Genomic DNA, 15694 nt, shown 5'->3' on the forward strand with positions numbered 1-15694 from the left:
TCCTGCTTGAAAACTCCATTTCTGGTGTCATTTGTCCTGCAAATACTTTTCTTTTGTGTGTGTGTCTAAATCTGACTGACAGTTACGACATCTGGCATTTGAACTATTTTTAGGAAGATTTTCTCCATTCCAGTATTAGAAATATTTGCAGGGTTTGTGTCATTCTCTTTTTCTTTTTTTCAGCTTGTTAATTAAACTAGAATGTGGTTGTTCACGTGTATGTATGGACTATATTTTTCTATGTCTTATTCTTTTTCTGGTGAAATTGTACAAGCTCTTTTGTCTTTGCTTAACATAATTTTACAATGCAAAAACTTAAAACATTTTAAGTAGAAAATTATATTAATTTTTATCACTTCTGAGTTTCATAGCATAGAAAAATTTTCCATAATCCTAGATAAAAATGCATTCATTTTAAAAAATATTTCTGGCTTATGAATTACAGTGGAATCATTTCCAGTTTATATTATTAAGTGACAAAAGCAATGTTCAAAACAGAGTGTATAGTATGCTACTTGTTATCTCAGAATGAGCTATGTGTGTGTTCACACACACATGCATGCATGCAAATATGTATCCAGACATATGCATGCTGATACACACATACATACGTATTTTCTTATATTTCCAAAAATCTGTAATGGAAGGATAAATGGAAGGAGAGAGTGAGCAGATATGATATTGGTGACAGGTATGGCAGCAAGATTTTCTATCTAAATATGTTCTTCTTCTTGTTAGGTGCCATTGAGTTGATTCCAACTCAGGGTGGTCCTATGTGTACAGAGTAAAACTGTGCTCATGAGAGTGTTTAAGGCTGTGGCCTTTCAGAAACAGTTCACTATGCCTGCCTTCTTAGGTGCCTCTGGGTGAGCTCAAACCTCCAACCTTTCAGCTAGTTATTGAGTTCTTAGCCATTTGTATCACCTAGGAGTACTCCCAGATATGTTCCTAGAAATACAAATTAAAATATTTTTTATTAATTTGCTTTTTAATAGTCCTGTAAAGGGAGTAAAGGAGACCTGATGACAACTATTGAACTTGGAGGATGAGTTTTCTTTCCTTTGCCGTTGAGCCAGTTTTGGCTGATGTCAACCCCATGTATATTAGAGCAGAGCTGTGCTCCACAGGGTTTTCAATAGCTATTTTCTGAAGTAGCTTGCCAGGCCTTCCTTCTGATAGATGATAAATACATGGGGTTTATTATACTAGTTTTTTTCCATATTTGAATATTTTTTAAATCTTCCATTATAGCCTTTTATATCTTTAAACAGTCATTTTTGTTTATTATTATTGTAAAAAAAATTATTATTATGGTAAGTTGTAAATCAATTTACCTTTAAGCAACCAAGTAAATTGAATTTGATACCTCATCAAAATAAGTGAGGAGTTTTAGAATTTGAAACCCACACATTTTAAGTGTGCATAGATGCTGACAGGAAGTTGTTGAATTTGTAGGGTTCAGTGTAGATGCTGCTGTAGGGTCATATTTGACTGCTAACCAGAAGGCTGGTGGTTCAAACCCACCAGCCACTCCTCGGAAGGAAGACTGGGCAGTCTACTTCCATAGATATATTGCCTTGGAAACCCAAGGAGGAGTTGCTATGAGTTGGGACCAACTTGATGGCAGTGAGTTTGGTTTGGTTTTGATAGATACAGTTGACCGGAACCCAATCTTGAAAGGACTAAGAATCTTACGGTCTCATTAGAAGCTGGTCTCATGTCTGTTGACACTGGAATCACCTTTAAGCTAAATCTACCACTGTGCGTTCTTTCTGTCAGCCCTACATCTCACCAAGGCTGCCATATTTGTTTTGCAGGTACAGCAGGTACAGACTGTGCAGCAGGTACAACATGTCTACCCAGCTCAGGTTCAGTATGTGGAAGGAAGCGATACCGTCTATACCAATGGAGCAATGTGAGTTCATGTGTAGGATCTTTTTAATTCTCACACTTTGTTAGAAAAAAATTGTATGCTTTCTGACATGTCCCACTGTATCTACATTTTTCCTGAGCTTTCACAGCAAGTCTTTACTAGAACAGCATCATGCTGCTTGGGCAAATGTTTAGAGATTCGTCTGTGCTTATTAAGAATGTATGTTCGCTTTCCCTCTCACCTTACACAAGTAGAATCTTTTAAATTATTTAAATTGTTATGTTCTTTAGCAATTTTCCATACGTTGAAAACGAACTTATACCCCTTGATGGTGATTTTTATATCTTTTAAACACATACTTTTTCTTTTTGTAAATAAGGTATGGTTGTGTGTGTATAAATGAATATAAACGATTAAATGTGGAGGGATTTTTAATATTTACTAGGAACTCTACATAAAAGTTCCTAGTACTTACCCAATTTCATTGTCCCATCTAAACCCTTTCCCCTACTCATCTCCTTTGCCTCAGTGTTAATGTAAATTTGTATATTTATTTCATTTGGGCTTTCAGCCACTTTGGGTTAAGACTCAGAAAGTTATTATAAATAAACAGACTAAGAGCTGTGCCAAATCACCAAAATTGTTTTCATTTGTTGTTGTTATGTGCCATCGAGTTGGACCCGACTCATAGCAACCTCTCCTTGGGTTTCTGAGGCGGTATCACTGCAGAAGTAGATTGCCCAACCTTCCTTCCGAGGAGTAGCTGGTGGGTTTGAACCACCAGCTTTCTGGGTAGAAGTCAAGTGCCTTAGGCACTATGCTACCAGAGCTCCTTGTTTTCATTTACCATTTGGGTTTTTCTAGATTTGTAATTTGTTGACTCTCTGTGTTTATCCGAAATGAATTCACATTCTCTCATCAACTGTTGTTCTTACTTCCCTTCGGTGTTGTACCCCCAGATGATAACTTCTGCTTCCTTTAGTCTTACTACAACTGCTGTTTCTTGGAGTGATTTAACTGTCATAATGTCAGCCTATATGCTGCATGGGTCAGGGACTTTCATCTGTTTTGCTCACTATGATGTCTCTAATACCAAAAGAGGGCATGACACATAAGAGCTCAATTAAGCTTAAAATTCCTGACTTACTGTGTACTACTATCTTTTAATTTCAGTCCTGAGGTCTTAATATTTTTTTCTTGAGAAGTGAGAAGATAATAATCTCAATCTTATTGGGCTTCTGTGAGCATTTGATGGAGTCGCTGGGTGGTGCAAACAGTTAAACACCCGATTACTGAAAGGTCAGTGGTTCGAATCCACCCAGAGGCACCTTGGAAGAAAGGCTTGATAAATTGCTAACAAAAGGCCATAGCCTGGAAAAGCCTATGGAGCAGGTCTACTCTGCACACGTGGGGTCACCATGAGTTGGAATTGACAGTAACAGGTTAGGTTTCGGTTTTTGCTTTTTGGTGAATATTTGAGGAGATGTGTTTAAAGTCCCTAACATAGGCCTTAGGAGCTCTGGTGGCATAATGCCTAAAGCATTTGACTGCTAAGCAAAAGGCTGATGGTTCAAACCCACCAACCACTCCTCAGAAGGAAGGTTGAACGATCTACTTCCGTAAAGATACTACCTCAGAAACCCAAGGAGGGGTCACTGTGAGTCGAATCGAATCAATGGCAGTGAGTTTGGTTTTGGGAACACAAGCCTGGTACAAACTAGATAAAACATAAATGACAGCTTTTCATTAACCCTGTATTATATATTGAAAACTAGAAAACATTGCTAAAAGAAATAGACGTGGAAAGACACCCTGTGTTCATTTCCTCATTGCTTTTGTCGCTGGCTCTATCCATGTCGCCATTGCTCTAGAGTTTATAAGATAAAATCCAGCTCCCTACTTTGGGATTCTCTATTCCTACCTTCTCCTGCTTCATCTTCCACCTCTCCCAGGCACAGCCAACTTTCTGTAATTTCCCCAAAGACCCCTTTTGTGCCTTTTGTGGTTTTGGACCTACAGTTTTCTCTACTGGAGTGCATTGTCTCTCATCTCTCCTCCCTTCTTCCCAGCACCCCATGCTCACTGTAGTGTGATTGTTATGGACTGGCACCAGGCCAGTCTGTGAAGTCCTCCTTTGGGGCATGGTCCCTGACTCTCCTCTGCAGTTAACTTACTCCACCGCATCAAGGTCAGCACTTTGCCCTGACTTTTGTTTCTATTCTTGTACTATGAATGCTTGTTTATATTTCCTATATCAGGAAGAACTCTCCCTGGATGGGAACTGAGGTTGTTTGTCTTCTTATATCTACCTAGGTATCTGGCACATAGTAACTAATGGCTCAGAACGTTTCCCTTACTCTGGTGAATGTACAACTCTTTATGTATTATAGGTACACTGTGAATATCTGTTACCTGTTTGTGGGTGGGTCCAGGGCCTCCTGAAGGCTGCCTTTGGAATCTTTCCAAACACTCAAAGTACTACTGACATTTATGCCAAATAAAAGAGATGCCTGCCATTGGACCTTTATGCTACATGGAAAATTAGTGGGCTTCTAGACGTTGCTACAGGTAACCCAGTTGTAAGTTGTCATTTCATCCTTGCTTCTGGTGTATCTGTCGCAAGAACCCTGGAGTGAAAGCATTGTATAACCTGCCTTTGTTCAAGTGTCTACCATCTCCCATGTAGTTTGATCTTTTAGTTCAAAAACATCCTAGGCAAAGCCATACTAGACCTCAGTGGAGAGCTAAGTTACCACTCTGCTGTCTCCTTCCATAGCCTCTTCTCTTACATTTACTGCAGAATTCCATCAGCTGATAATCCCAGAAAATGGGACAAATAGAGGTTTCAGAAAATTGGGGCTTCTATTTTCTCAGGTAATAAAATCTGGAGGTAGCATATTGTATAATCAATCTTAGTGAAGGAACTCTCCAAGGCTGACATACAGCAGAGGGAGCATCACTGGACAGGAAGCACTGTGGAGATTGCCCTGGTAGAAGGACTTCACCCCCATCATAGGCTGCATATTTCTAGGGAACATGGGCAGGGAGTATCTAGCTAGCTATGTGGTATGGACATATGGCCTTTTTAGAAAGGAGAGTGCCTCTGGAGCTCAGCTTCTGCTATTACCTGTTCCTCCGTGGAGCTCAGACCTGCTGAGCCTGCCCATTGCTAAGTCACCAAAAGACAATAGGAGCACAAGCCTTCAGAGCTCTCTAGAACAATGCTTTCTTTTAGACTGTTGTTGACCGTGGTTTAGCTGCTCAAGGATACAGGGTCATACTTTTCTAGCATTTTCACAAGGCGTATGCTTTGGTTCCAGCCATCACCTCACCATTGCAGGCATCAAGAAGGGGAAAGGTAGAAAGGAAAAGGGCCTTGGTGGCACAGTGGTTAGACGCTAGCTATCATATAGGGTCACTATGAGTGGGATTTGATTTGAAGGCACATGGCCAAACAGCAACATGTATAAGGAAGCAGAGACTTTCCCAGGGATTCCCAGCTGGCTTTTGCTTTCATCCCATTGTCCAGGACTCCAGCACAGAATAATGGCTAGCTGCAGAGGAATCTGGGAATGTGAGTTTGTAGCTTTCATGCCCATGTGGTAGAACACAGGAGGGGGGGAAGGGACAGTTGGAATAGATGTTGAGTTAACCCTACAGTATCTATCACGATCATTGATCATTTTATACTGGTCCAAGGTGGAGTGGAGAGATTAGGCTTGGCTACTAGAAGCTCTGGTAGCATAGTGCCTAAGGCACTTGACTACTAACCAGAAGCCTGGCAGTTCAAACCCACCAGCCACTCCTCGGAAGGAAGGTTGGGCAATCTACTTCTGTAGTGATACTGCCTTGGAAACCTAAGGAGGGGTCGCTATGAGTCGGGGCTGACTCGAGGGCACATAACAACAACAACACTACTTAGTAGTGTGAGACTTTGTGAAAATTGCCTAAACAGCTTCCCTTAGTTCATCCATGAAATGGGGATAATTAACTTATCAGAAGTACTTCTCAGGGCATCTGAGAAATGGTAAGCCCTCAGTAAACATAAGCTATTGATACAATGTTATATACTATAGTTACTCGTTTCTGTTTTACTCTTCTGCCTGTGATTCTGATTTATATATATTGTCTTATACATTTTTAAATCACTCCACTACTGGGCTTAAGGTCTTCCATATACTAAGTAAATGTGAGTTGAATGAATTCCATTCATTCAATAAAATCTTAGAGAAATCTCTAAACTTGGCCCTTTTAAAGCATAGGCCCATTTACGTGCAGAAATGATTCAAAGGAAATCTCTAGGGCCAGCACGTATTTTCTATAGCCTGTGGCTCAGTTGGTTAGATCCTGACTAATGAGGTCCAGGGCATGACTTCATTTGACAGAGAGTCCAGTTAGCTTTGATCTGGTCTGTGGGCCCCAGCTCTAGCCAGTTATTTATTTCACATAGGTGCATCCTTGGCTGAGGGAGAGAAGAGGCATCCTTAGAAAACATTTATTATTCCCAAGTGTAGTTTTTGACTAAAGGTTCCATCATCTTTGTATTAATAAAGAAAAAATCATTGTGCTGCCATGATTTATACTCAGAATTTCAGTAGCTAGAGGGCTACTAATGTATTTACGGTAAAACCTGAGAAAGATGGAAACTGTGTGTTCTGGTTACCTACTGCCGCTCTGACAAGAATATACCCCAAATAGGATGGCCTTAACAAACAGGAGTTTATTTTACAGTTTAGGAGGCTAGAAGTTGGAGTTCCAAGTGCCAGGCTCTAGGGGCTGTGTAAAAGCCCCTCGACCTTGGGCTTCAGCTCTGCCTCTTGCTCCTGGCCCACTGAAGCCAGAGGCATCCCTTCACTCAGGCAGCTACTGGCCCAAGGTCGACAAATAAAATGGCACAGTCTTGATGTTACCAAACCACATGGCAGGCCATTAACTTAAGTCCTTTAAAAGTCCCAAGGTTGGCAGAGCATGGCAGGCTGCTGAACAATGGCACGACCACATGCAGGGTTCAAGGGTGCCGTAAACTGGAGACCATTCCCAAAGCTGTTTCTCATATACGGGAAGCAGACCACATACCCAAAGCAGCTACTCAGCTGCTCCAATAAATTCCACCATGGAGTTAATTACTACTATTCTCACCATGGGGAATAACTACATTCAGCTCCCCAGCCACTCAACAAGACCCAGCCAAGTTGACACACAAACTCAACCACCACGCTGTGTGAGGCTGAAAACTGTCAGCGAAGGAAAGCTAAAATATTTTCCACTAAAATGAGTGGTACAAAAGTGGTCAGGCTGCACCCTGTCAATGGTGGAAAACTTGTGAGACCTGGAAAAACAAGGCAGCCCCCTCAAGTTCCGACTCTCATAGGTTTCACTGTATTTATGTCTAAAACAGGACTTTTTTTTCTGCTCACTCTGTTCCATTTTTTTCCAGAATTTTGTAGTACTAACATTTGACTGCATACAGTTTTTGTAATGATTATCTTAGAGTCTTTATCCTACCTCTTTTTATGTGCTATACTTGTGAGGATGGAGCAGGACCAGGTAGTGCTTCGTTATGTTGTATACGGAGTCCCTATGAGTCAGAACCAACTCAACGGCACCTAACAGCAACAACATACTTCTCTGTATATTAGGGAATTATTCAGCTACCATTCTACCACATGGAATTAATAGTTCCTCTCCCCTAGTGATGCAGTGAGTAAAGCACTCATCTGTTAACCAAAAAGTTGGCAGCATGAACCCACCAGCCACTCAATGGATGAAAGATGAGGCAATCTGCTTCCATAAAGATTACAGCCTTGGAAACACTATGGGGCAGTCTACTACGTCCTGTAACATTGCTGAGATTTGGAAATGGCTTGACAATAGTGAGTCAGGTTTAGTGTTTGATCCCTGACTTGGACCGCACTCAGAGTCCCACTTCTGTACTAGAATACATGCTTTCTGTTAATGGTATTCCTAGAAGATAGGGACTCTTATCTTTGTCACGAACTTTGAAGCATCCCATACATGGCCCTGCCGACTGTGCAACCCAAGATAAGGACTGGTTCTGTGACACTCTTGTCACCAGCTTCCCCATGCTGTGTAACCATAATACATGGGGTCCCACTCAAGAGGTGATGATGGCCCTCACAGAGATGTGTCATCACTTTTGAAAATGTGTAATCATTATAATTTGATGATACCGAAGTGTTTACCTGTTTCTCACTGTGAATATGGACAATTACAGTAATCCTAACAGGGTTAACAGTGTGAGTTACTGAGTACTCATGCATTTCAGTTGAACAATCGAGACTGCTCCATGGTGCTGAGCAATGGAGTAGAAGAACTGTTCACTCAAGGGAGAAGGTAACTTAATTTGTTTTCACTCCTGCTTATTATATCATTGCTTCTGTAGAAATCCAGTTTAAACCATTGCAATGGTTTTCCTGAGAATAATTTTGTGTCACGGTCTTGCCCATGTCTGTAGGTTCTTAAAATTTATGATCTCTAATCATTTTGACTACTCCGGTTAAATAAGCTGGAATACATTGCAGGCTATGTAGAGAGAGTCCATTTCAATCAAAAGGTCTTTGTATAGTGAAAAAATAAATTTTTCAAAAATAAAATGATTTTTTTTTCTTTCCCACATTCCTTTTTTTTTTTTTTTTTCCTTGACTCATATGTCTCCTATCCTATCCTGCATAACACTAGTCAAAATGGAATTAAAGACAACATATTACATCATGGCCAAATGAAGACATTTAAAAAAATATATTTACAAAGGTTTTCTTATATCAGCTACTATTTTAAGTTTATTCACTGTTTAGAAAGAGTCAGTGCTTTAAAATGCAGAAGTGTTCATTGCATGCATCCCTGTTGTAAGAAGATTGACCAGTAGAAACCTTCTCATAATCTGTCTTTAGTAGATTGTAGATTTCTTGACTCCAATATAGTATTCCCCAAAGTGTAATCCACAAAGCATTCATTTCATAAAAAAGTTCTGTGTCTAAACATACAGGGAAGCAGTGACTTCACACACTCCACTGACTGTTTCTGTCAGCCTCTTAAAGCCTCTGAGAAGTCTTGTAGTTAAGAAACCCAGTTTTTTCAAAACTGAAGCACGGAACCCTTTTATCTGAATAATGTCTAATAACATCACATGGTATGCTTTGGGGGATGGTATGTTGTCATGGCATGTATTGTTATAGAGTGGATTTGTTCAAACTCCATTAGCATATGGGCAGAGCTCACATATTTTTAAATAGTTGCCTCTTGAAAATCATATGCATTTACTGAAGCCATCAATTATTTTTTCAGTATGTTTTTTAAATGGCTCATCAGGAACCTTAAAAGTAATTGTCTTTATGTTATTTTTTTTACCTCTCTGAGTGAAATAGTCCTTTCAGTATTTGAAGATAAAATTATACTTTATTATTATGTCTTAAAAAGTGTTCAAAAGCAAAGATGTCTCTTTGAGGTAAAAGGTCAACTGACCCAAGCCTTGGTATTTTCAGTTGCCTCATATGCATGTGAAAGCTTGACAATGAATAAGGAAGACCAAAGAAAAATTGATAATTTGAAATATGATGTTGGGACCTCTGGTGGCATAGTGCCTCAGACATTTGACTGAACCAGAAGGCTGGTGGTTCAAACTTACCAGCCACTCCTCAGAAGGAAGATCGGGCAATCTACTTCCGTAGAGATACTGCCTCGGAAACCTGAGGAAGGGTTGCTGTGAGTCAAATCTACTCAAGTCAGCAGCAGTGAATTTGGTTTTGGTTTGGTTTGCATGCATGTGAAAGCTTGTCAGTGAATAAGGAAGACCAAAGAAGAATTGATGCATTTGAAATATGATATTGGCAAAGAATACTAAATATACCATGGACTGCCAGAAAACGAACAAATCTGTCTTGGAAGAAGAACAAGCAGGATGTCCCTTAGAAGGGAGGATGGTGAGACTGTGTCTCATATACTTTGAACATGTTATCAGGAGGGACCAGTCCCCAGAAAAGGCCATCATACTTGGCAGAGGGTCAGCAGAAACAAGGCAGACCCTCAACAAAGTGGACTGACAGAGGCTGCAACAGTGGTGTCCAACACAGAAAAGATTGTGAGGATGGTAGAGTGCAGGACTGGGCAGTGTTTCATTCTGTTACATACAGGGTCACTATGAGTCGGAACTGACTTGATGACACCTGACAGCAACAACAACAACATGTCTCAGTTGCTGTCTGCTTTTATGGTTATGTGAGATTTCTCTAACTGAGATGGAGAGGGTTCTTTCTTCACAGAAAAACTCTGTCTCCAGAAGTGGAGGCTTTCAAATATGGCTTCTCAGAATATCAGAGTTGAGAAGGTCGTGGAGATTATTTATTCCACTCTTTCTACTTGATAGGTAAATAAACTGAGGTCCACAGAGGTACAATAACTTGCCCACCCAGTTAGTATCCAGAGTTCACCTCTTGTGACCCTCAGCTCATAGTCCTTTCCAGTGATCACAGGTAGTAGTCCTTTGATTCCGAGTTGTTCAAGGGGTCTGAGAGGAAAGATTGGCTAGTTACAATAAAAAAATTCAACTTTATACATAATGCTATTTTATATCGTTTTAGATAATGATTAAACCAACTTACTGACAGCTCCCACTTGCCCTTTAATGTTAGGTAAATTTGCCCTCACTTTGAAACAGTTGAACCAACCCCAACTTAAAACAAATTCTTCATCACAATCACCTTCACTTGCTTTACATGCAGCTTTTAAATCATCAAAATGACTCGAGCCTTTTCTTTCTCTTAAAGTAAGGCTAAATAAGGACCGTATATACCTGTTCCAATTCAACTACAAATTCCACCAAAAGACACACTTAGGAATGAATCTGGTTCAAAACCCAGGGACTTCCTGTAGTTAAATTTATTCTGTAAATGTACAGTGTTCTTTAGATATTCTTAAAATGTATAGAAAAACTCATATTTAGTAATTTTGCAACATTAGATGGTTTAGTTAGTGTTCAAAAGAATCATTATTTCACTGTCCTGTCTATGTACCTTTTTATTATTATCCATTAGTAGAATTAAATGATGCCACATTAAGGGCAATTTGCTCTGTGATATTTTCACATTCAGTACATTGATATCCAGAATAGTTCTACGTGATAACCTTTGAAAGAATTTAGATACTTTAGTTTCCTCTCCTTCCTCTCCTCCCTACTTTTTTTATGGTGAAGGTAATGAAAGAAATCCACATAGGGTTTTTTAAAGTTTAGAACCAAATTCCGACTCGACGGCACATAACAACAACAACAACAGAACCAAATTGTGTTATTCATTTTCTTAAATGAACTTCAGAGACCCATATTGAAGTATCATTTCTCTTGTTGACTAGTTGTATAATTTCAGACAAATAACATCTTTGCACATAGGTTTCCTAATCTGTACAATGGGGATTTAAAAGCATTACTCTATGACTGAGTCCATTTCAGGATGGGAAGGGTAGTAAAGAGGGGACAGAAAGTGGAGAAATTTGTGTTGTCTGAAAACGTACGTTCACCTTTAGTTATAGTTACTCACATAAAACAGCTACAAAAGTAAAGCCTGATAAAATCTCTTCTGGAAAAAATATTTAGAAACTGAAGTCATAAATCCTTGTTGGGGGTACAGATTTAAACAGGTTGGGAATCATGGTATTGTGCCTCAAAAAGAGACTGAGACTTTCAGGATATGAGTATAATCCCTGGTTACATAAAGTTGAGGGCTGGTTCACAAAGGGTGAACATCTTACTGACCAGAAGGCTCTAGAAAGGATGGCAGGAGTAAGTCTTAGTCTCACCTTCAGAAGCAGGCTAATGGTCTTGCCTCCCAGGGAATGTTCCAAAGCCCCAAACTGCTTTAGTTTGGCATCTGCTCGACTTTGAGTCTGGTACATAACACCTATTTGCCTGGATTTAGAGTCATCTCTAACAAGTGCCTCATTCTCTGTTCCTCTTCACACTAAAGCCTCTTAAGATAGACCACATATTCAGGCTGACTTCCTTTCCAACAATCCAGTGAAATTGTTCTTTGCAGTGTTATCATTGATGACCTCCCATTGTTTAATCTAATAGGCATTCTTCTAGATTAAATTTACTTAATCTCTAACAGTCAACCAGTCAGCCATTCTCTACTCAAATCACTGTCTTCTTTTGGCTTCTCTGACTCTGTATTCTCTTGTTTTCTTCCTGCCTTGTTGGCAGCTACTCCATCTTGTTATCTGGCCAATATTTTTCTGTGGCCTAAACTCCAAAATCCAATCTGTGTGTTTATGTGTATTTGCACTCCAGTCCTGTCCTGTCATTGGATTTTGGCCCTTTGTAGTATTGGCTTTCCACGTGTATCTTCACATTCACTCACAACATTCAGGTCTCAACTTGAATCTTACCTCTTTGAAGAGTCCTTTCCTGACTCCCTTATCTGAAGTAGAGTTTTCATATTATTCTCTAACATTGGCCATATTTCATCCACAAAACTTACAACTATCTGTCATTCTCTTGTTTATTTTCAATTCTCTATCATTTATCTTGCCCTCACTAGAATGTAAGCTTCCCATGGGCATGGACTTTGCTTGTTTACTGCTCTTTCTATCTCCAGTCTCCAAAACAGTCGCATGTGATAGGTGCTCAATCTTTATTTGTTAATTAATTAGATGAAGAGAGTAGTCTTTAATGCAATCACTGAAGAAGGATATCACACTTGGTAAAGTAGAGGGTCAGCAAAAAAGAGGAAGACCTTTAATGAGATGGATTGACACAGTGGCTGCAACAGTGGGCTCAAATTTAGCAACGATTATGAGGATGGCTTAGGACCAAGTAGTGTTTCATTCTGTTTTAGATAGGGTCACTGTGATGAGAAATGACTCAACAGCACCTAACAGCAATAACAACAGCCTTTGATGACATGAGATAAGAGCAGCCTATTTGGTAGCTTTAAATTCGCAGGGAAAAACAATTGGATTTGAATCAGGAGACGCTGCAGATGTGGTGTTCACACAGCCTTTGTTAGGTTTCTTTTTTCCAGTGTGAAACTTTTTGGGGCTAAGGCACAAGGATATGTTTGCTCCATTGTTCTTGTTTATAAATTGAGGTCAGTGGCTTTGGATTACAATATTTTGAGATGCCGGTTTTACCAAGGTTGATTTATGTCCTTTCCCTGTCCTCTGATGTCAGGGTAAGTGACCTATGTGTACTTACTATGTTCCCCTTTTTTGGTATGTTTCAAAGACTGTGAGAGCAGTTGATGTTTTTTGATAATGCTTTCTCTCATAAAACCCCTCTTATGACTAGCAACGTGTCCCATAAGATTTTTATGAGTCAGAATTGACAAGAGGGCAGTTGGTTTGGTTCTCTGGCCTCAAGCCTTTGTTCACGTTATTTCACTGGCTAGAACATTCCCCTGCCTTTACTTACCTATATCTCCTTACCCATATTCCAGCTTGAAACAAATCCAATAGCCCACAACTTCTTACCAGAGCCCATTACAATGGCTTCCAAGCTTTTTTGACTACCACCCATAGTCTGAAAGTGAGGCATACATTCTCTACTCAGGTGAATGTAGTATAAATTAAAATATCATTATCAGCTATATACATGATAGAAAAAAATTTCTCAAAATAAGTCTTATCCTTACTAGGTACACTATGCTCTGATATTGTCCAACCCAGTCTCGCCTAGTTGAAGCTATCTTGCCTGTTTTTCTTAATGCTGTTGTGACCCATTAAAACTGATTTTATGGCCTTCTACTGGGCCATAAAAACACTTGTTTCTGCTACCCTGCATGTTCATTTTTCCCCTGCTTCTTTAACTTTATATTTTTTCTAATATCCTTCTCATCCGTCAGATATAGCCACTCCAGCCTTCTCATTTCTTCCTGAGTACCAGTATCTTTCCTGTGTTGAGGCTTTGTCACAAGCTGTACTCTCTTCCTAATATATTCTTCTCCCTATTTTCCATGGGGCTTACTGCTTTTCACATTTTTGTAAAACCTTAATCTCCTTCCCTCAGGTGTAACATTCCTTGACCATCCATCTAATGGAGCCCTTCTACCCATTTATTCTACCTTAATGTAGAATTAGGAAAACTTATCATTGTCTTATTTTTTTCTTATTTTTGATGATGAACCCTTAATGGTAGAGGTTATCTCTGTTATATTGCTTTTATCCTGGGTGCCAGAGTAGATGCTTAGTAGCTACTAGTTTTAAAGAAATGTGTACAGAGTGCCCTGAAAACTATAAACCATTGTAACTAATATAGGATCCTATAACAATCAACATCGTTATATTCTAACTTCCTAATAAATTTTATGTTGTTGTTGTTGTTGTTTGCCGTCGAGTCAAGCCCGACTCATAGCGACCCCTCCTTGGGTTTCCGAGGCAGTATCACTACGGAAGTAGGATTGCCCAACCTTCCTTCTGAGGAGTGGCTGGTGGGTTTGAACCGCCAGCCGTCTGGTGAGCAGTCAAGTGCCTTAGCCTCTATGCTACCAGAGCTCCCTTATGTTGTTAGAGTTGCCAGCTATTTTATTTCTTTAATTTACTGCTTTCACACCATTGTTTAATCTTATAGTTGACTCACTTATTGGTGGAGGATATTCAAAACCTGGTTAAAATACAAAACACACAATTTAGAGATGTTATCTAGCTGGACTGTGGATAAGACACCCAAAGCTAAAGAAAACAGAAAAATTGGTTATAGCTAAGGTAAATTGACATAATCATCCTAGTGAATAAGTAAGCAGGGAATATTCAGGGTCATGCTTAGCCTGGGTAGATGTAGAGACATGCTGGGATGCCAGCAGCACTAATTTACTGAATTGAGTGGATCTGAGTCTTGACATTTACATAGAACCTTATAATAGAGTCAGCCACGAAGAAGCTTCTGTGTGCAAGTATGCATGTTTCTGTGTGTTTATGTTCAGTATCGCATGCATGATGCAGAACAATGGAACGATTCCTCTTCTGCTACAGAAATAATATACAGTATTTTCACAGGTTAGATGATGGCAATCAATACAGAACAAACAAAATGAACACAGCAGCATCCTTTAACTGTACATGGGATTGCTTGGGAATGTAGCTGCTTTTAGGAATGTGCAGTCCAGAAATAGCTGCTTTCAATAGGATATGCCAAAAAATTGAGTAATTCTCTAAAACATATGTTTTACACATTTCTGTTGGAAAATAGCATGCGAGCAGTAACTCCTGTGAAGGCTGTAACTCCTGTGAAGGCTGTAGTCATGATACAATAGGAAAGATAAGCTGATCTATCAGAATCAAAGAATCATGATTTCTACTAGTAGCTGATTTTTTTTTGGTGTTGATGCTTCTTTTCACAAATTTGTTGGCATTTACTTACTAACTTAGAGGACTGTAACTTACAGACTTGGAAAAGACCTATAGGAGGGAGTTCCCTGTGAATGGCGCTGTTGCTGGCTCCAGACAGAACTTCTCTGAGTGGGCTTACACATGTCTTCACACCTGTGAAGAACAATAGCTAAGGATATCGTCTGCCTGTTACCCAAGTCAATGTTTTTAACCTCCTCTGTTTACCATTGCAAGTGTCTATTTGCAGTAATCAGAGAGGTAACTTACAGCACTTAATTTCCTAGTATAATTGTATGTATCTTTTCTCCTAGAAATTGCCAGTGTGGGTTTATGCAGTAACCAAGCCTTCTGTACAGCCCTGTTGTTGTTATGTGCCATCAAGTCGGACCCAACTCATAGCGACCCCTCCTTGGGTTTCTGAGGCAGTATTACTATGGAAGTAGATTGCCCCATCTTCCTTCTGAGGAGTGGCTGGTGGGTTTGAAC

General features: G+C 39.7%; 1 protein-coding gene across 1 annotated transcript in view; it reads left to right on the top strand.

The window, feature by feature from the left end:
* RFX3 (regulatory factor X3) overlaps positions 1-15694 on the top strand; it is a 168339-nt gene that overhangs the window by 57271 nt on the left and 95374 nt on the right. Inside the window, 1 exon segment of the mRNA XM_007939396.2 lies at positions 1818-1915. Within this exon segment, the coding sequence (XP_007937587.2) occupies positions 1818-1915 (98 nt within the window).

This window comes from Orycteropus afer, unplaced genomic scaffold (genome assembly GCF_000298275.1).
Source record: "Orycteropus afer afer isolate SDZICR_OR568_19922 unplaced genomic scaffold, OryAfe1.0 scaffold00005, whole genome shotgun sequence".
Lineage (NCBI taxonomy): Eukaryota > Metazoa > Chordata > Mammalia > Tubulidentata > Orycteropodidae > Orycteropus > Orycteropus afer.